Source organism: Pseudopodoces humilis, chromosome 2, assembly GCF_049639895.1.
Source record: "Pseudopodoces humilis isolate 2021_Gansu_Grassland_sample_001 chromosome 2, ASM4963989v1, whole genome shotgun sequence".
In the NCBI taxonomy this organism is placed as follows: Eukaryota; Metazoa; Chordata; class Aves; order Passeriformes; family Paridae; genus Pseudopodoces; species Pseudopodoces humilis.
In genome coordinates, this window is record NC_142201.1 from 55,360,306 (window position 1) to 55,382,575 (window position 22,270).

General features: G+C 35.5%; 1 protein-coding gene across 5 annotated transcripts in view; it reads right to left on the reverse strand.

Annotated features, from left to right (window-relative positions):
• Positions 1 to 22,270, reverse strand: part of TDRD3 (tudor domain containing 3) — a 92,637-nt gene that overhangs the window by 41,784 nt on the left and 28,583 nt on the right. For 4 of the 5 annotated variants that reach the window (XM_005516409.3, XM_014249352.2, XM_014249362.2 and 1 more), the window contains exons 2-5: positions 9,795 to 9,879; positions 6,014 to 6,079; positions 2,583 to 2,743; positions 331 to 472 (exon numbers count right to left, since the gene is read on the reverse strand). In XM_005516409.3, coding sequence (XP_005516466.1) covers positions 331 to 472; positions 2,583 to 2,743; positions 6,014 to 6,079; positions 9,795 to 9,879 — 454 coding nt within the window. Of the gene's footprint in view, positions 1 to 330; positions 473 to 2,582; positions 2,744 to 6,013; positions 6,080 to 9,794; positions 9,880 to 22,270 lie in introns of those variants that run through there. The other variant, XM_014249379.2, reaches the window with a different exon arrangement.

Genomic DNA, 22,270 nt, shown 5'->3' on the forward strand with positions numbered 1-22,270 from the left:
TCAAAAAGACACAGTCTGCAGACAGTAATGGTAAAAGGCAGAACTCCATAGTATTTTGGTACCAAACACACTGTTTAAGAAAGCAACCACCCATGACTACCAAAATAAATTTACTGTGTTTGATTAATGTTTTCAATCCCCGCAGAAATGAATCAGTTCCCATGAAAAGATCACTTACTGCCATACATTTAGCTGCAGCCCTAAAACTATTTGGACAGTACAGTTCTAAAAGCTTATCATACCAAAGTTCACAGTCAACAGAATAAGCTTGACATTTTTAAATGTAATATGCAACTTGTAAGACAAGCATTGCCAGTGGTGTTACCTCACCCTTTGTAATTCCCACTTTTCTATAAGATGCTCCACTTCACCTCCAAGAACTGCTGTGTTACTGTCATCCAACAGCAAGAATCCATTTCTCACTTCAACAGTTCCTGAAAGCTTAATTTTTGTTCCAGGTGGAGTGTTCAGGCTAGAGGTAGAAACAAAGTCAAAAAATTAAAATACATTTATTGATATTCTGCCACAAAGAAACATATAAAAACCACTCTTATGATAATTCCATTATATTTTTATACAATATAATTATTCCATAATTATTACAATTATCATATGCCATAATAAAAAAATAGCATCAAAAAGCACAGTACTTTTCAATAGCTTTATTGGAACACTTCCCACCCATTATACAAAAATGCCATACTTCAAATTTGATTCTAACAGAGATGAATATTGGCAAATTGTCTGTTTGGTTAATACCCAATTTCATAATACCAAACTAAAGAAACTATTTGGTTTGACCATCAGATGATATTCTTAGACAACTGACTTTGAGGCAGCTTCCTCATATTTACAGTTAAGAGTGGATTTCCAAATAGTTAATTGTCTCTTTTGTTTTTGACATTAAACTTAGTAGACACATAGAGTGGTTAGAAAGGAACATTGCTAAGAGGCAGGACTGCATAAATAAATATAAAAAAACATGCAACTCGTAGTGCTTCTTCTCTTACTACTCTGTAATTTAAAAACATATAAATACTTTCTGTCATCAGCTCTCACAAGGAGCCAGCTTATCTTCTTCTCACATGAATCTACCCTAGGAAAAGCAACAGCAGAAGCATAAAAGAATCACATATTTCCAACATGTAATTGAAAGACATGACAAGCAGTGCAATTTGGAAACTGCTTCTTTTTGTGAGAAGCAGGACACAGCCAGTTAAAACCTTTCAACTGAGAGACAATCTCTTTAAAATATACTAAAGCTACTGTTGCAATCACATGCCCATACCACATGGTGAGGAACATTCATAGTAGAGTCATCCAATTACAGTACCACCATACAGTGGCATTTAACCTTAGCAATGTTAATGGATTTTTGGATTATTCTGATAAAGGCAAAGAAAATGAGATCAAAAAATAGACATGAAATAAATACAGAAAAAATTAGGCAAGAGGAAAGGGGTAAATGGAAACCATAGTAATGAAAAACCTATAATTTAAAAGAAAATTGTGATTTTTATTTATGTAAAATAACACTATGTACAGAAACAGCAAATTATTGCAATTTAATAGTCCAACATCAAACCTGAAACAATTACATATTACACAAATTAAATCTTCAAATGTTACGTAAAAAGAATAGCTCACAACATTACTAAAGTGGTGAGTTCTCTAACATTTTTGAGATTTTATCAAAAAGTTTTCAAATTATGTCTTGTACTGGGTGTTCATCATTAAACATTTTGTGATCTAGAATCTACTAACACAGGAGTCTGTTTGCCTTTCTTTATTGCTCTCTTTATATTCGCATTGGAATATGATATTCCAAGTTCTGCTGGCTCAAGCTAAAATTAAAATATCATTAAATGTTCTGACAGCATCACTCTAAACTGCAAGCTGGCTCCTGCTCAGAAGGAACAATTTAACAGTAAAAGATGATGTTCAAAAATTAAGTATCTATGTATATCTAACAGTTGCAGCTAGCTGAGAAAGAAGAAGGGTTTTTTTTTAAACCCAAGTTATCTGAACTAGTAGAGTGCAGATCACACCTTGACTCTGCACACTAAACACCAGAGATTGTTTTTAGCACCTCCATAATCAAACACACAAAACATCTCCATGTTCAGCAGTAATCAGCTCTCTTACCCTTCACTTTTAACTGAAGAAATACCCAAGTTAAAGGCCAGCTCATGGTTAAGTAGCATTAGTTGCACTGGCTTAGGAGTGTCAAGTCTGTGGCATTCCTGCTACAAAGGCAAGGCAAAAGATCTGCTACTACTAAAAATTGGGAATTTCGCCCAAGTTTACACTCACCCCCAAAATGCTGTGTGTTGTGAAACTACAACTCAGTAGATGGCTCCAAAAATCCACTTTCTTCCATTATGTAGTTCAGCAGAAACAGAACTGTAAATCACATTCATGTATACCTTTGCATGCTGAATTTAAATTTCTCCTTTATATACAAATCCAAGATGAAAGCCTCTTTTGTCAAGCAATTTTTTTTCATGAATTACTAAGGACACTTCCATTATTTCAAGGACAGTTAAGTATCAAAGGAAAACATGGAAAATAAAGTTGTTCACCTTATTTTTGACATGCTACTGTATTCTATAGCTGTGCAGCTTGTGTGTCCATCAGTCATCTGTAAACGTAACATTCTGGGAGCAGCCTGAGATTCTTCATTATCCTTTGGTGCAGCAACATTGCGAATTTTCTGTATTTGCAGGACACACGGCCCTTCCAGCTAGATAAGTCAAACAGAAAAGACAAAATTGTTAGCACTGTTAAGCAAACACACTGCAATATCTAGACACACCAACAGATGCCCCCAGGCAAGGAAAAGTGTAATTTGATCAGGCAGTCATGTTGAATTTCTATCACTCATGTAGTCTATGTTCTAAAGCATGATAAAAATGGCTTTTTCAGAGAAAGAGTTGTGATGCTTCACACATCTCTGAGATACCAATTATAAAATAAAAGTGAATGAGAACAGTTGAGGAGGCAAACAAACAAAAATACAGATACTGTCACTTCGAACATAGCATGGAGTCCAGATAAGATTTCACTGCAGGGTATCACTGACAAAGTCTTCTAAAGAACAGAAAACACAGCTGATAAGACTACCTGGATCAAGAGGAAATTTCAAGTACAAGTGCTTTGTAAACATCAACTATCAACATAGCTTCTTTGAACAATGGTACAATCAAAATATAACAAACTGAAGGGACATCACTTGTCTATATTGATTATGTTAACATTGGTACCCTACTAACCACACCACAATCTGTGTTAGAAAAAACAAAATAACTGAAAAAAAACCAAAAAACAAACAAAAAACACACAAAAAGAAGCACCAAAAAAACCCCACCATAAACAAAAAACACCAAAATAAAGCAAAACAAACCCACCTGAAAAATCCAAGCCCCAGTCAACCATCTGAATAATTTATCACATTTATTATATATAATTTATTACATTTCAGCTATGGCTAAGTCATTTTAATTTCTCTGAAAAAAAAGTTGTCTGTGGCTGTTCAACTGATCTCTAGCTCCTAAATGACAGCAAAAATAGGAAAAAGTGCACAGTTCACCAGCTTCTAACCTTGAAGAACAGGTAGCCAGAAGAATACAAAATGAGAGCAGATAACCAGTAGGTGAGTGTATATATAAAAAGAGAAATTAATAAATAAGAGAACAGGAGCACAGTAGCTTTGCTGTGATGGCAGTAAAAGATCTGATGTGGCAATCACTCTCACTGACAGAGGCTTTTTTAAATGCAGATCAATTTTAACTGGAACAACAAATCTGATCATCATTTTGACAAAAAAAAAAAAATAGGCTGTAGGAAACAAAAATCCACAATCAAATAACCAATGAAATAGAAATTGGGAAGCATATGATTAACCTTTAACAGGAATTAAATTGCTGGCACCTTATGTTTTCAACTGCTTACCATCAATTTGCCAGTACTCAGAAAGGAACTCTCAGATCACAAATCCTTTCTGAATGCTACTTCTGCAATTAATGTTTCCATTGTAATGACAGAAGTTCTCAAAAGAAAACCAGTAACACCTTAAATGTAACAGCTTTAAAATTATACATTTTAATTTTATACTTGTTTTTGCGCTTTAATTCCTTCAAAAATACTTAAAGTATCTTTATGGTATATAGTCCTCTAGATAGAAATGGGAGGATTCAGTTCTCCCAAATGCTATGCAAATGTGGCCATCTTGTGGTTAATGCTGGTAATATAGATTTTTTTTTTTAAACCCCTACAAAACACAGATATTAAATGAGACAGCTCTTTGTACTGACTGAAGTTGATAACCATCTATAATGGTCAAATACCCATGTTTCATACTAGGACTCTCACAGCTTTTATGCAACTATTTGCCTATTATAACTGGCAAATAGTTGAATAAAAAGTTATTTTTTAAATAAATAAAGTTATTTTCTATGCAAGGTGGAAATACATCATAGGTTCTTAAGATACAGATAGATAATACCGATATTAGTCTTGGCTGAGAGGAACAATAGTAGCAGATATTTTCTATTTTTCACTGAAACATTTTTGAACAACATATTACTACTTTCTACTGAGAGATTAAGACTAGTAAATTGTTCCTCTCCCATAAAGCAAATATTCTTTTTTTTTGTAAACACATAGCTCTATAACATAATGTATTTGCAGACATTAAAAGCTAAACAGCAGCACTAATTAAGGAGTCAGATTTGCCTTATGCTACTCAAAAAAAAAGGAAATTACAGTTAAGAAAGCAAGGATTCAGCACAGTATCTAATACCTTGAGCTAAAAATTATAAATAGGAGTCCTTCTCAAGCAGATTTTTTTTCTGTGCAATTTTTTCCAAATCCTGAAGGATTATCCTCCAGGAAATTATTTGCAAATGTCAGGTTTGGGTGTTTTAGAATAATTTTCTGAAGATCTATGAATATAGATAAAGTTAATAAAACTCTTCCCATAAAGTTAGTTTATGGGGTAATATGCTGCATGCATAGACTGCTGCCTAGCTAAAATCTATGATCCTGAAATGGACTCTCTAGGAAGTGTACTTTGCATAAACGGCAATAATGTTTGTGCTTTTTTTCTTGTAGAAGTCTGTGCTTGCAGCAGCAACAACTCCATTTAGACAACAGAATAAACAAATCCAAACAGTTCTTAACAGCCTCTCTCATCAGTCAATCTCACCTTCTTAAAACAAACCCACCTTAACTTAGCACTATCTGAATTTGAACAGTAAAGAAATATGTTTCTCCCAGAACTTTCACATCAGTGATAGATTGTCAATATTTGAAACAAGGGATAAAGAATGGAAGTGAGAACCACTGCTAGGTTTAAAATAAAATTATTTAATTTATCCACTCTCTGAATTGCATGTATGGAAAAAACCAGGAAGGGTATATAGAAGGGGACAAACTTCATTTTTACCTAAACACACAACACACATTAAAATCTAGCACACCAAGTTAGTATAATAATACTCTTCTCCAGCACATAAAGCGTCACATCATCTAACATATTTTTTCCACATAACCTGTAGGATACACAGCCATAGGAAAATTACATAAAGTGCACAGCTATAGCCATGGATGTCAGTAGGTAGGTAACACAGCATTAACATGTATCGTGTATCAGAATCAAAGGGCTACTTCCATTTATTTCTGGCCTGCTTTGTTGCTCTCTCAGGATAATGAGGGGGATAAAAAATGGAGTTCTGATAAAATGTCAAGCCCAAATAAGTTAAATGACTTTTCAGAAAAAAATGAAGATGCCAGGATTGTTCAGATTTTTATTTAAGCATTTCAAAGTTGTGAACTAAAAATCAAAAAGCCCTCTTTTCTGAAGCTTATGTTCATATATTTACACTGTAATATATTCAAATGTTGGGGGTTTTTGTATATGAAGTAATGACAAAACCACACTAATGTGCCATAGAAGGCTGCCATCACAAAGAAATCACAGAATACAGAAAAGTGAAGTAAAAATATTGTCTACCTTTTCCACCTTTCCACCATTGATGTCACTGGGGAGGAATTTCTTGCCAATCGTTCTTAAATCTGTCTGAAATTATTACAGAAGACAAGAAAATATTAACTTAAAATATGCACTTAAAAAAACCCCAAAACATAAAATAGGAAAAAAGAGTAGCTTTTTTTTCCATAATGACAACTATTTATAAAAGAAATCCATTCCTGTGTGTGATAAAAAATTCAACTCAAGAGTTTACAAAAGAATTCCTTTTGCTTTTTAAATTATATTCTTGTTTTAAGTGCATTTTCAACATTGATTAAAATGCTTTAAAATAGAAAAAACCAAATGACTATGCAGTATTTAATGGTTAAACATAACTGTGAGGTTTAATAGAGGTGAAACACCTTTCTTTGCTCTCCATCTGGCACTTAGAGAAAAGTATTTTTAGTTCTTGTCTTTTTACATGCACAAATCCTTACTTATTATGATCATAAACAGCTCATTCAAAAGAAAATTGTGTTAAATGTAATTACTACAAGAACTTAACCAATATTTTGCCATTAATATATGTCAAGGGCCTACTGTTCTGGCACCCTGATCTAGAATTGAGCAGGACTGTATTTTAGTATCTGAAATATTGTAAACAATTGATTTATTCTGGTTTTGAGTGAGAAACACTGATACATTACAAATAAAAGAACAACCATAAGAATGTACTTTTAGTATATTTACTGAGTATCTATAGAGGGAATAAATGCCCAATCTTCCCTCTATTGCACAAGATAGCCAGGTAATGATACAGAAGCACATTCAGTTTTTCAATCTGAGCATATCAGAGGAAACTCATCTGTTGGTTGTGTGTCTCTGAATAGCACACAGGCTCCTATAAACTGTTCCTGTGTGTTCCATACCCATATCATAGAATCATCATAGAATGTTTTGGGTTGAAAGGGACCTTAAAGAACATCTAATTCCAACTCCTCTCCTATGGGCAGCATACACATTCCACCAAGACATATTGCTCAGAGCCAATCCAACTCAGCCTTAAACACTTCCAAGGATGGGGCATCCACTCTCGGAGACTTCTCTGAGCAATCTGTTCCAGTGCCTCACCACCCACACAGTAAAGAATTTCCTCCTAATACCTAGCTTAAACCTACTCTCAGATTGAAGCCATTCCCCCTTGTCCTTTCAGATCCTTGTAAATAGTTTTTCTCTCCATCTTTTTTATAAGCTTCCTTCAGGCACTGAAAGGCCGCAATTAGGTCACCCCTAAACCTTCTCTTTTCCAGGCTTAACCATCCCAATTCTCCCAGCCTTTCCTCACAGGAGAGCTGCTCTGTCTGATCATCTTGGTGTCCCTCCTCTGGACATGCTTCAACAGGTCCATGTCCTTCCTGCACTGGGGTCCCCAGAGCTGGATGCAGTGTTCCAGGTGGGGTCTCACCAGAGCAGAGCAGAGGAACAGAATCCCTTCCCTGACCCTGCTGCCCATGGTGCTCTGGATGCAGTCCAGGACAGGTTTGGCTTTCTGGTCTGAGTGTCCATGGCTGGGTCATGTGCAGCCTCTCATCCAGCAGCACCACGAAGTCCTCAGCACTGCTGTTCTCCATTTGTTCATTCCCCAGCCTGTGCTGATATCCCCAACGGAGATGCAGCATATCGCACTTGGTCCTGTTAAACCTCACAAGATTCCCATGCACCCACATCTTGAGCTTGTCCAGGTCCCTTTGGATGGCATCCTGTCCTTCAGATGTCAACATGTCTGCTCAGCTTGCTGTTACCTGAAAATTTGCTGAGGGTGCACTTGGTCCCTTCATCTGCGTCATTAATGAAGCTATTTAGCGACACTGGTCCCCATACATATCCCTGAGGGACACCAGTCCCTACTGATGTCCATTGGGACTCAGCCATTGACCATTACCCTCTGGATGGGATTGTCCATCTACTTTCTCATGCCTCTAACAGTCCATTCATTATATCCATCTTTCTCCAGTTCAGAAAGAAGGATATTCTTAGGGACTGTGTCAAATGCTTTACAGAAGACCAGATAAATGACATCTGTAGCCCTTCACTCACCCACCAATGCAGCCACCCCATCACAGAAGGTCACTGCGTTGCTCAGGCAGGACTTGCCCTTGCTGAAGTCTCCAGCTTTGCAATCAGAGCAGCAGGAATGGGACATAACTTTTACAAATTCTTTTTAAGTTCTCAGACAAAATAAAAACATTTATTTTTTCATGAAGGACTGAAGATATATTTATGTGTACTTTATACTTATTTAAGCAATTCACACACACGCACACACAAAAAAGGTAAAAAGGGTCAGCTGATTCCTTGATTTCTTCTGCCTGAAACGTGCCTCTAGCAGTCAAGAAAGAATTTTTAAGAAGTGGAATATAAATTCACTGTTATCTTGCCGCTGCAACTCTCTACTTACTCAACAGACAAGTTAATCTTCTGGGCACAAAAACAACTGACTTAATAATAAAAAGTGATAAGCCATTAATTCTGGCTTTGGAGTACTTGTGCAATATTTCTGGTTTATTTTTATTATCTATCAAACAAACCTGAAATAACAACACAGGCACAAATAATCATGTCAGTACTTCTTCCAGCACATGACTACATGCAGGGTAATACCCAGCAACTCACAAGTATTTTATTTGGGCTTTGTACAAAGCAGCAATGCATTCTCAAATATATGGACATGCTTCTCTGGTCCAGAAATCAAATGCCTGACTTCTGCGTGTTTTGTATTACATTTTTTGCATCTTTGCATTACGATTTTTTTTTTTTCATAATCCTTACATGAACTGACACCTGCATACATGAGTGATTGAACACATGCTTTAAAGAATAAGTGAAAGGAGCAGAGGGGACGCTCTTCCAGAGTATCATCAAAAACCTCTAGTGGTTGAATCTCGAGGGTGGACAAAAATAATCCCCAACAATTCTCACATAATTTCATTATTTTATTATTTCTAATTTCATCATGGAAGAATACTTTTCTCTTAAGCACTTGACTACATTGTTTTTCCCTTTGAAACTACATATAGTTATTACAAAGTTTATATTAAACCATTTAAAACATCTAAGTATGAATTTGATAAAATATGTTAAAATAAAATAACTAATACATGAATTAAGAAAGGCAGCAGACTTATTAATGTTTACCAACAATGTATATACTAGAATTCTAAAATACAGGGATTCATATGCACACTTTTCTCATATTTTTAAAAATATTATGGTTTATTGCTTCAAAGATGTTGCTCTATCTTGTATATTCCTTGCTAATTTTTTGTCAAAATTATGACTACTAATCCAGATTTCTAGAGTAAAGAAAAAAAGAGGTTTTAGTTACATAAATATGTAGACAACAATGGATATGTAGCCTGAGTATGCTTTAAGGCTTATCACGACCAGAAGTCAAAGTAAGGGTGTTTTATTCATCCCTACAAACTTGTACTAAAACTTCACTCATGTCATTACACAGCACTTCTGATTGTATTACTGCTTGTAGTTTGACTTTAGTTTTACATTTCATAAACAAAAATACATTTTCCTACTTCTAACTCTGTTCATTTTTTCTCCTAGAGGTTTTGTAGTTTGGAATAGACGTTTTTTCCAAATAAAACTCAGAATTCATACAGGCAAGGATAGAGGTAAATACTCTGTCCTTTACATAAAACACACAGACAATAGTACACTGAATTACACACACAAACAGATACTTGAGCCATTAGATCTATCATTTTTAGCATGATTTCTCCAAAAAAACATTTTCACTACCATAACTTACATTAAGGGCAACTAGGATAATATCATTCGTATTAACTTTTTCAGATGAAGTTAAGCAAGCTTCAATCCCTTCATCTGAAAGATACCTGTTAAAGAAAAAAAAAAAATTAGAATATCACATGATGTATCAATGAGACAAACATTTCTTCTGTCAATGAGATTGTCTTTAGTTCCTATCTTTTGTAGCAGTGAAGCATAGATGCAAAAATACTTGAAAAATTATTTAATGTAATCAGTTTCCTTACACTGAAATGAGGTTAAGAAAAATATTTCTTCTTTCATAATTTCTAAACAGAAGAAAATTTTTAAAAATGCAAACAAGGAAAAAGTTGCACTTACAAAGTAATCAGAGTCATCACAAACAGGGTAACCCTCATGCCCACCCCCCAAATTACAGGAACCTGATTTCAAAATCAACCCTTGACCTTTACTTGATGGAAGAAGAGTATTTTCACTCATGCATTTGCAAGGAAAAGACCAAATCAAACCAAAACAACCACCTCCCACCCTGCTCAAAGCACAACCACATGTATTTGTAAAGAGCAAGTCTGTTTTGTAACTCCCTCAAGGGCTGGGGCACACAACACTCCCATCCTATAAAATGTATTTTGGTTGCCTGGGCTGCAAAGAAACTGGTTCTACAAAGAAACACTTGAAATGTTTCAAATTGTTTCAAAAAAATGAAAGTGCATTACAGTGTAGGAATAGTCAGATCTGGTGAAGTGTTAAATAAGAATAAAAATTCTCCTCCACAACCACATTTGGAAAAAGTATTTGACACTGATGGTTGTAGTGCAAGATCAGTATTTTGCTGCAAAAATTCTGTTTGTATACAATAAATTTGTTAGCGTAAACACTAAGTTTTGAATTGATTACCTGAATCCATTTTAAAGGGCTGCCCTATTCTAACCTTCAAAAGACACTTTAAAAAAGGACAATTTTAACTTGAGTGATCAGAAATCGTGACATTTGTTGCTCATTTTGCATACTCTAACCCATTTGCAATTCGTTTTCAATTTTATGTAGCTGGCAACCTGCCTTCTTCTGCACAGCTCTTCATTTTATTTAAATACATCATAGCAACCATTAAATAATTGATAGACACCCGGTCTGAAACACAGTTCTTCCTCAACATTTAAATAACTACCCACCAAGAAATCACCATTTCCCAAATAATGAAAGAATTATTTAAGAAACAAAGAGTAATATACACTAAATAATACTAAAAATAAATATTCTTGGGTGCTTCAAGAAATACTTCCTTTTGAAGAAAATAACATGCACAGTGTAACATACAAAAAAAAAGGCTAAATACCTGAAGGGAAGTACATTTGACAGACCTTTTTGATTCCAGCCCTGGTAATTTTAACATTGCCTTTTCCAGTCCCACCAGTGCTCCCAGACTAATTACTGGTCCCAGCTGTGCTCTAACCCAGACATTGATGGGATTTATATGTTCATGTCAGACACTGGGATCTAGCAAATCCCAAGTCTCTAGCCCACCATCACCAAAAAGAAGAAAAGCCAATAATGAAACAATTTAGACAGCAAAAAAATGCATATATATATGTAGAAGCATATGAAGAAACAATCCTATTTTTTTAACAAAAGACAGATGCTTGAGAAGAATAAGGTAGCAAGACATGTTGGCTTGCATGGGAATACAGGATTTCCCAGCTGAGTAACTCTAAGCTTCAGTACTATGATATGCGAAGATTTATGCAACCCCTGTGCATTACCAGATCTCATTAGCTGGAGTCAGAAGGTAAAGCAGAACAGCATCCCCACTCTGTGCCAGGGGAAACAGATACATCCAACAGACTATCCTGCTCTTGAGGCTTCAACTGTGGCTTAATTACACCAACAGACTTCCTAGAAAGAGCAATATCAAAAACTCTACAGGTTTACCTTCTGCTGTCTTCAGCATAAAACTGAACATAAGTTGAACAGCAGGGGCTGGGGGAGTACAAAATCCATAAGTTGAGTTTTCGACTGTTGGCTAAGTCATGGAAAGAATCTTCTTTTTCTGCTACAAATGCAAATGAAGTCATTCTTCATTCTACTAAAGCTAGAGGGACTGCAGTTCTCTTACAGATTAATTTAAGCTGAGTACTTCAACATAAGCACTACCATTTTCCAGCAAGAAAAAAACGTTTTTAAAGAATGAGTAAACAAGAATCTGACCTACAGTTAAACTTTATACAGGACAAGATTAATTCTGCTATTACAAAATTCACTGCTGAGTCATGTTTTACTTTCACACCTCAAAGTGCAGACTGAATCACAGCTGTCAAAATAGCACTCTGGTTTAGTCAAAATTTTCAGTTTATAACTTCTTACATATAAATTTATATATGAATTTTCACTTTAGTTTCTCTCGTTATTTAGGAAACATTTTGAGATAGAAGAATAAAGAGAAACTCACTGGAGAAGACCACTAATTTTTGACTTGTACTAATTTAAGCAACAGCACTTAGCAAAAACATTGCCTATCTGACCAAAATCTCTGCCAACTTCACAGAGACACCAATCATGAAATATCACTGGGGACATCTGTTAGGTTGATTTAAGCAAACATCAAAGCTTTTTAGCAAAAACCTGATTGACTTGGTTATTTCAATAGTTTTCAAAAACCCAGAATCTGTGAATATCAATGTAGAGGGTATATTTTATAGTTTAGGGTTGGTTGGTTTGGTTTTTATAGATCCTTATTACATGAAAGCACAAATTAGGTAAATGCAAAAGATTAGGATCAAAGCTACTTTTAAGAAAAAAGATCAAATCAACAATTCTGTCGGCAGAATTTTTGCTAAAGAAGTTCAACAGAAAAAAAGAGCTTTCCAGTAATGTGCCAGGTGCTGCTTCTGTGCAACAGGATGCACAACAACAGATTTAGTAAAAAATGGTCAGAAATTGGCCAGAAAGCAAATTGCAGCCAGGAGACATTGTACACAAGACTTAGCCAAAGCACAGATTTCTCCTGCTTTAACAGAAGCTTGAAACCAGTGTGTATCAAGTTAGTCTTTTCCATTTTTCCATAATAACATTGTTATACAGACTACTTCATACAGCAATGAGTACTCCAAACATGTTTATATTTTCTTAACAAACTTACAGAAACTTATTTTAAACAAATTATTTTATTTTTTCCTGTTTTTATGGTCTCCTATAAGAACTATCTAAGTTTTAGCTTTGACTATTTCCTGCTACAGGCCTGATCCACAATGATTTAAAAAAAAAATTAAAAACTATTTTTATTAAATTTATTTTAAAATAAATGTATTTATACAGAAAAAAATACATCTACCTTTCCCAAGTATGAAAAGGGAGTTACAATAGACAAAGCTACTTCTTCAGATGGTATAATCCTTCCTCCCACAACATGAGGATTATTAAGTCTGAGCTTTTTCCAGATTCTGAAGGAATCAGAGTCCCTTTTTCATATGTTCTTAATGAGGGCATGTGATATGCTGAAGGTAGGACCTTTACAGCATAAGGCCACTCAAGTCTTTGTTCTCTGTATTAGATCAAGGAAGAAAAGAAAAAATCTGACCCTGAACAAAACCAAAGACAGTAAAAACCTGCTCTGGAGTCAAAGAGAACAGCCCTGCAGCTCTGTGTCTCTATTATACTCACTCAAGTGCCTCACATCATCTGCATTACCTGTTCTGCCCATTTTGCAAAATACCATGACCTTAGATAACTAAAGGTGACCTACAGGGTGATCCTATTACATTAATCCAACACAACTTCTATTGCCAAGTGGTAGGAAGCAAGCCCTAACCACCCATGAACCAGACCACACTGCTGGAAGTGCACATAAGTCCCCCAATTCCCAAGATCCACCTGGCTTTGCTATATAAGCAGTGCCTGTCAATTCTCTGTCTCCACACCTCCATTCCAAGCTGTCTACCCCAACTTTCCTTTATAAAAAAAGGAAACTGGGAATAACCTGGAACAGAAATGCCGCTGCCACAATCAACAAGCTTCCCTTTCTTCCTTCTGTAAACAAACATTTCAGAATTTGCTTAATGTGAAGCAGCAAATAGATAAAAGGTAAAATAAATGGGTGAGAAGCATAGAGTGAGCAGCAGACAAGCTCCACAAAGCTCTCCAAGGAGTCCTGAGCAAGCCAGTGGCTGACCACTGACACCTTACCATGACACCAAAAAAACCAACAACACACACCCACAACATAACTTCCCACTATGAGGACTAGTAACCAGACTAAGATACACTGAAAGTACCTTTACTTTCCAAGAAATAAAGTACTCACTACACTTCTTTCTCACACATTATAAAACAATCTTAGAAGTTACATACTGAAGTTATGAAAACAATTACATTGATTTCAAAGGAATTTTAGTAAGTAGTGCTGCAGGAGTCACACAGGGATTCTGTGGCCTTGGAACATTAATACAAATTAGAAGAAAAAGAAAATCACAGCTTACAACCAAATGGGCATAAAGCTTCCTCAAATGGTTGAGATGGTTATTTGTGAAGCATTCTCGAGAGAAAGAAGATCAGAAGAGAAAGAAAAATAAATGTTTCTACTGCAATTCTTTTGCATTATGATTGCTGCAACCTGAGGGATATCTCACCTATACCTCCCACTCCAGCTCCATTCGTCTGAAACATGAAGCAGTACAATCCTCTTAGCAACAGCTTTTGTCAGAAAAAACATCTCCTAGAAAGTACCTGCATTCCCACCTTCAAATGAGACATTAAAATAAGACCATCAGTAATGAATCAGCATTTTCTACATGAACCATTCACATATAAATCCACAAATCTGCAATTTTTCTGTCAAAATGTTCTCAACAAGCTTCTGTGAAAAACAGATTTCAGTAATTCTTCCTTTTTAATACACAAGAAAACATATTACATCAGTGACAGGCAGAGCTGTTTTCCCACTGCTCCTTCATATCAAGTATAACATCAATTTAATAACCCACTTTTGTACAGTGTAGGTGTGCATTCTCCTTTTCAGTATTTCCCACTGCTATGGGATATAACCACAGTACCAATCTTGCCTATGCCTCTACTTACCGTGCTTTATGTTCTGCTTTACCTCATAAAGAACAAATTACACCTGATGTGGCCTGAATAGACAGATTTCTGTATTGCCACACTATTGCCTATGTCTGAAACACTGAAGAAATTGGCGGTATCAAAGCAAGATGCATTTTTTATCTGCTCTGTACAACTGGATCAAACACTTCATCTGCAGACAAACACACACGTGTATACACCCACAGAAAGGTTTTAAATGAGAGCCTTATTCTATAATTAAATCCACCAGGTAAACAACTCTCCTAATAATATTTCTTTTTCATGAGCAGCTTTCTTGAAAAACATGTTTTCTCTCTTTGTAATTAACAGTTCATGCACGAACACAAATCTTTAATCTTCCATCCTTTTTCTATCACATAATTTTTCTACAAATCCTCTGAAATTTTCTTCTACTATCTCTAGAATTAGCATTTTATTAAGCAGAAGTTTTCTTTAAGGAAAGAATAAGGAAAATTAATATTAATGAACACATTCTATAAAATTTATCCATTTCAGATTCCAAACTCATCCAGAATCAGTGTGATATTAGCATCAGACTCAAACTGTACTACCATTTCTAATTCAGTGCCAGCCACACAAATCAACATTTGAGTTTCACAGTAAATTTTATATAGCTATTTTCACTGTTTATGCAAAAATACACATGTTCCTTACATACCTTTGCTACAGAAGCAGATTTATATAATCGTGGCATAAAACAGTATGGTTTTCAAAGGAAAAAAAAATTACAGAAAGCTTTCAAATTTTTCTTACTTGATAACACCTCAATAGAAAACACTTGAAGCAATCAAGCAAAGAGCATCTTAAAAGACCGCAGTAGTACAAGACCACCACTGGGTGTCAGTGTTGTTCCATAACAGAAAAACTATATGCCAGCTATTTTAAAAACTTTGGATTCTCTTAATAGGGCTTCAAAATGTTTTGCTGAACTTCAGTTGTGTGAAAGAATTACAAAGAATGTTAGAAATTTCACTGAGGAGCTATCCACTACAGCTGTTTAAAAAAGAAAAACAAACTACATATTAAGACGTTATTATCCACATATGAAAATCAGATTTCCAAGAAAGTTTTTCCATATCCTTTAACCTGTATAACTATTACTGGGAAGCAACTGACACTGTTCTTCTCTTCAGCTTCTGAGCTTTTAGTTTAAAGAACTAAATGGGAAAAATTAGGGTCAATTGTTCCTTTATCCACAAGGCAAACATCTGCAAGGGATGACAAACATAGATTCAAGTGGCACTCTTGGCAATTTCACTATTAATATTCTCAAACCAAGAAATGCCTTTTCATTTTGCAATTGCATTTAAAGATTTACTTCCTACATCTTGTTCTTGTCTTGTACATTTGGTGTATCTTCCTCTGTATTTTGCACATACACCAGTGTACACAATATAGCTTATTGCTATGAGCAGTATTCTTTTCCTATCACTTTTTCAATTTGTTAACAACACTCTGAACTGTGACCTAAGCACTCACAGCTTTGCAGTTTTAAGGAGCTTTATCTCATGTTTGAGCTTAGTATTTCTCCCAGGTAGTTTAATGATAGTGTCAAATCAAGCATGATCTAGAAGATGTTTTCATGTAGCCTCAGGTTTTGACAGTGAATCATCTGTAGCCGTACAGATCCTAGTACAGTCAAACTACTTTTATAATAACCCTACAGAAACTTAATCTAAACTGTTACTGTATTTTACTCCTTAAAGATGCAAACCCAAAACGTTAAAATAACAGAATGGACTCTATTGTATCACTATTAAAAATCCACTAAGTTTTAAGTGCACTTATGCAAGCAAAAGACAATTTGAATCATCCAGAAAGCACACTGAGAAATACGGAATTTTGGGTACAACTTAGTAAGCATTTAGATGAAGAGACACCAAGGTATTTAAGTCTACCTTTAAAATATTACTGACATTTCTAAAACTGGTGCACAGCCACTACATCATCTTGGTTCCCCAGGCAGTTAAACTTGCATCTCAGCTACCTAATTCTTCACTCCTGGGAATACACCACTTCCTTAAGTGCAGTCTCCAACCCAAGCCAAGCTGAAATCCCAGAAAGGAATTCATAAAATATACATTCACAAGCTCATGTTCTCAGATGTTTAGCTGACAAAACTTAAGGCCTAAACTTCTCTCAGATGTCTATGACACTTGACTTTCAATAAAAACATGAAATAAGAAAGTCAATGTATTTTTAGAACAAAAAAAAGAAGGTTGGGGTTTTTTTACATTACATAATAAAATCAGAATGATTCTCATTACTACCCCCACCTTTCTTTTAATCCGAGAAAGCAAATCCAAGTTAATTAGCACTAAAATAAATTTTGACAGTAAAATCCTGACCTAAGGATGGCAAATGCTCAGTGCCAAGGAAAAGGAGAAAAAACAAAACAAAAACAAAACCCAAAAGTGCAGTACTTAAACAACACCAATGCATTAGCTTCTTCTTGGCCCACTTCTTGGCTTCTTCTTGGCTTCTTCCCTGAAACTTTGGGATAAAGGCCAATAATTTAGGAGCACTACAATTCTAAACACATGCAGTATCAAGCACTACAAATATTATTTCACTGTATTAGCAAGAGTGGTCCAGCAGCTGAAAGTGAGGCCCAACGCAAGCACCCACTGTGCTTCCCCTTCAGGAGCCTCCTGTTCCTCGGCAGCCTACCCCATCTTGATGTGGAATCACTTCCTTGCCCTCATACTAAAACTAGAGAGACAAAGAGCCCAGATGGAACTGCTCTCCCTACAAGAAGCTTTTTCAGTTTCTCCCACAGTAACACAGGAGAGTTACCTTCTCCAGTGTACCTTATCCCTGGATCAGAAAGCCCTGAGACAGGATTTGATGGTAAAGAGGTTTCTGCTTGGTGTCAGAGGCAGAGGACACCCCAGCAGTCCATCAAGGGCTTCCAAGTCTTATTTCTATTATGATGTTTCAGTCACCTTTATCAAACCAGCCTCTTATCCATTCCAAAGGATGAGGACTATTGTCATACAAAAGCTGGAGTAAACAGTGATAGTTTTAGAATTAATCTTTAATGTGTTTGACATGCAAGGAGAACTCTAAGTATTATTGGGTTAGCATGTCATTCTCACACCTCTCTAGACCCACACACCACTCTTCTCTTTTTAATTACTAGAATCTGATCTTGAAATCACTGAAAATCAGGGAAAAAACTACAAATTAAAATCTCAAATCTACATGTGATAGGTTTTTAAAAACTGTACTGCTGCAAATTCAGGTCTTATTTGTGATATAGTTTTAAATTGCACTAGCAGCACTGTGAGTATATGCAAAGGTAACTACTATATAAGTAAAGAGCCATTAAATTTTCCACCTTAAAACAACTGCAAAAGTTACTGATAAATACTTTGACAGGTAATTTACATTCAAAATGTATCTGATAAGGTATGAATTTTTGGTATTAAAGATGGCAAAATCCAAAGCACTAGTTAGGAAGCGGGGAATGAAGGAGATTGAAAGGAAGAAAGCAAATAGAACTCCCCCCCAAACAAAAGATGAAATCACTGCTGCTTAGCATCAGTCTAGAAGGAACTTTTGCCCATCACACTCATTACTTTATTTCCACTTCTTAAACCCTGCATAAACACAGCAGACACAGAGCATAACTTTCTCTACTGGAGGTAACCAACCAAGTTCCATAATGCAGCCATAATCATCAATCACATCAGAATGCAGGCACAGGGAGTTACTTATTTCACCACCATGTATGTAAGACCAGGAGCACCTGAGTCAAACAGATTGCTATGCTGCTTCAGTGGCTATACACTCTTTCTGCAGTGAAGATTAAAAAGGTATATAGCTCTCACTTTACCACATATCCATATACAGAATCTTTGAGTGAATGAATTGGTTAAACAAGTTCAAAAAAATCATCAAAAGCCCAGGACAAATCAGAAACTTTGATAATAATAAAAAAATATTTAAGCATGTTGAAGGTTAATTTTTCACAAATGGGATGGCACTGCCGGATGACGTGTCACAAGCTTTTGTTTCAGGCACCAGTCTCAGGCACAGACAAGGGAGATGGCACAAGCTCACGTCTACCACGAGCAGCTCAAAATCTCTTTGTTACAGAACATTTTGTAAGTTTTTCAGCCAATATCATATTGCTAAAGCTTGTATACAATTGCTCTATCCAATCACTAGAAATACACGTACACCTTCTTCAAACAATGCTTGCTTGTTTGCTTTCTATTAACAATACACAATACTCTGCTATTAAGCTTAAAACCTTCTGCTATCTTGGTAAGCATATTTTTCTGCAGTCTTAAGGTCTATTTTGGCCAAGCTTAAAATCTCAACTATTGTTCCATGTCCTTGCATATTGTACTATTGTATCTTCTTTACCTTCAGGCCTTGCAGCTGCAGCTAACTTTAAGTTCTCTGCTTTTTCTTGGGGCTTATTTTCATGGCTTCTGAAAGTCTTCTTACCTTTACTGTTTCCCACAATTTTACAGTTCTAGATGACACCAAAATCTATAGCTTACTGCTCTCTGTGACCATAGAATAAGCCATCAGGTGAATTTCAACATTAATAAACAAAAAGCACTAAGAAAAGTGCTTCAGAAGAAAAGATAATTAAAAAAACCTCATGCAATGTGCACAGTCCTAAGCTCTAATTTAGTTATCATTAATGAAAAATATGTAGTCATTCTGGACAGTAAGTTGTGGCTTAGTAGCAGTCCAAATCACAAATACTAAGATCTGTTTTGAGAATATTACAAGAAACAACATTATAAAACAAAGCAATAAAAAAATTACTAAGTAACAGTATTGCTGTTGTGTATGTAACTTTCTACTATAAAATTTTAATTTGCTTAATTTTTAATGCAGATTTCCTCCAAAGGTCACACTGTGCAGCACAGATTCTCCTGACTAGTTCCAGAACCTCCAACCACAAACTTCTTCCAAGATACAGCTAAGCAAAGCTACAGCTATCTAATCAAGAGTCCTTCTTGGAGCACAAGTTTTAATTAGGACAACTTTCAGAGATTTCTGAGAATCAAACTTTCTGGTATTTCAAGAACTTAATGCAATTTGTAACTCTTGAACATAATTACATATTAACATATTACATTTATTTTAAGATAAAAAAGAATAGGCTTAGTTTTAAAAATCCTTAAGTTACTCTGCCCTTGGTTAACACTCTTTATTCTTACTTCCATGCTAGTTTTATATATGTACATTTATTTTTATTTCCACTGGTTTAACATCAACTGGAATTATAGCACAATTCCATAGATTGTTATTGGCCGTTCAGTGTTTTGTTTGTATGCTTTTTCATACCTTAGATCATATTAGATACCTTTAGCTTCTCAAAATTGAATTGCGATCCTTTAGCAAATAACCCAATTAACATATACATTCTACATTTAATTACAAGAGAAATGTAAAGTCTGTTGCTAATACTGGTAAAGAGAGAGAAAGATACCAAATCCCAGTTTAGAATACATTTAACACTCTGTGTGGTAGGCTTTCCATCCTTCTGAGTGCATGAAGTGTTATTGTTTGCACTGCTGCTTCAGCATAGGTTCAATGCATATGCTTTCAAATGTTACAATTCTTTTCTACTGTAATGTCCCAGCTCACTAACCTTTATAAGACATACAGCAAACAACTGATACCTGTGTGGCCTCTGTGTAACCAAGCTGATTATACAACAGATTAGAGTCCTCAGCTTCTTATAAAAAGACAGAGAATTAACTACGACCAGCTCTCAGCATACACAACAGAAACAATGGTGATTTACTGTACAGCAACTTAGCATGTCTTTTGATCAACTAATAAGTGAATTGGGAAGGCGTTGAGAATCAGTAATGCCTCCAATGCTAAACCAGATCTGTAAGAAACTACCACTAAATGCAGGAAACTGAGTCTTTGTGTTACCAGTATTGATTTGTTCTCTTCTCCTCCAAGAGTCCTAATTACAAGTTCTAAGTGTTATAAAAACCACTTTTAAGAATCTGAATGCAATTTTGCAATTGATATTTGGAGATTTCGGTTGGCTGGATCTTTTAAGATGACTTTGCTCAATCCCTGGCAGGAACACAGCAATTCATTGTAGTCTACAAACACCATCAGTCATCCCAAGTTCCCACTACCAATTAATTAACCAAATGATGGAAGTCTGCAGTTGGATGACACACAGCACCCTGAACATCACCATCTCTGATGTCTCTAATTAGATGTCAGCACTGAAAAACTTGACCAGATACAAGTCCGTCATCCACAGAAATCTTTTTCTTACGCAAGACAGGCACAAAAAAAAAGCAATATTAGAATTAGGATGAAGAGAAGCATGGTAGTAAGGGAATCAAGTAATTAATTATTACCAGCAGTAGCCTCATGACATAAAAATTACTAAAAATCCCTCTTGATTGGGCATAAAACCATACAATTAAGTCATTATCTTACTGTCAGATTCTGGGTTGCATCTTCATAAGCACAAATTTGTCGATACATAGTTCCAGAACCACCTTGGTGACTTAATTTTTTAATGGATTTAGTACTGTTTCTCTTTTCCTCATGTACTCAAGCTGATGCTACTGCCTCCTAAATTCATGTAATTTATAACTATGTTTTTCCAGCTTACAAAATGAAGGTAAATACAGCAATTATAGTGTTTATGCTAAATTATTATTACAAGGTACAAAGTGAGGCTGTGATGCTTCTGGCATTCCAGTGCATAGAAAAGCCAAGTCCGCCATAAGACAACAATTAGTTCTCTGCCAAAACAGAAGGAAACATTTAAAAATTTGAAACATAAAAGCATGGCAGGAAAGAGTAAATTCTATTAACCAAATCAAAACTCAGACAAAGGAAAAGCAGCTCCAACATAAACACACCAGTAACTGTTTTTCATTTCTATTTCTTTCCCTTTTCTATCTTCCTCCTCCCCATGGGTCTACAGAGTTCTTATCCTTAAACTGCAGAAAAAAAAGAAGCTGGTCTTATATAATAATATGCAAGAAGGCATGCAAGATACCAGGGCTTTATGACCAAGATATGACCTGACAGCTTTCAAGTGGGTAGTTTACAGTATTCTGAGAGAGAAGATCCACGACATAAATGCATTTCCGCGAAAGCAGACCACTCTCCATGTCACTGCAGTATTATTACACTCTTAGATACAGAACTCATGTTCCAGCCTTTAAGTCATATAGCAACTGATCTACTCAATGTTATTTTAATTTTCAGAATTGAACACACATTAATCATACAAGCAAAATTAATTTATCCAAAGGTATTTTGTAGATGATGATGCAGAATTAGATGCAGAAATCAGGTGTACGTTCCTGGGCCACACCTCAAGCATTATTGCCCTTCAAATATTACAACATCTATGAGAAGAGATTATAGTTTTTAAATATTAGAAGA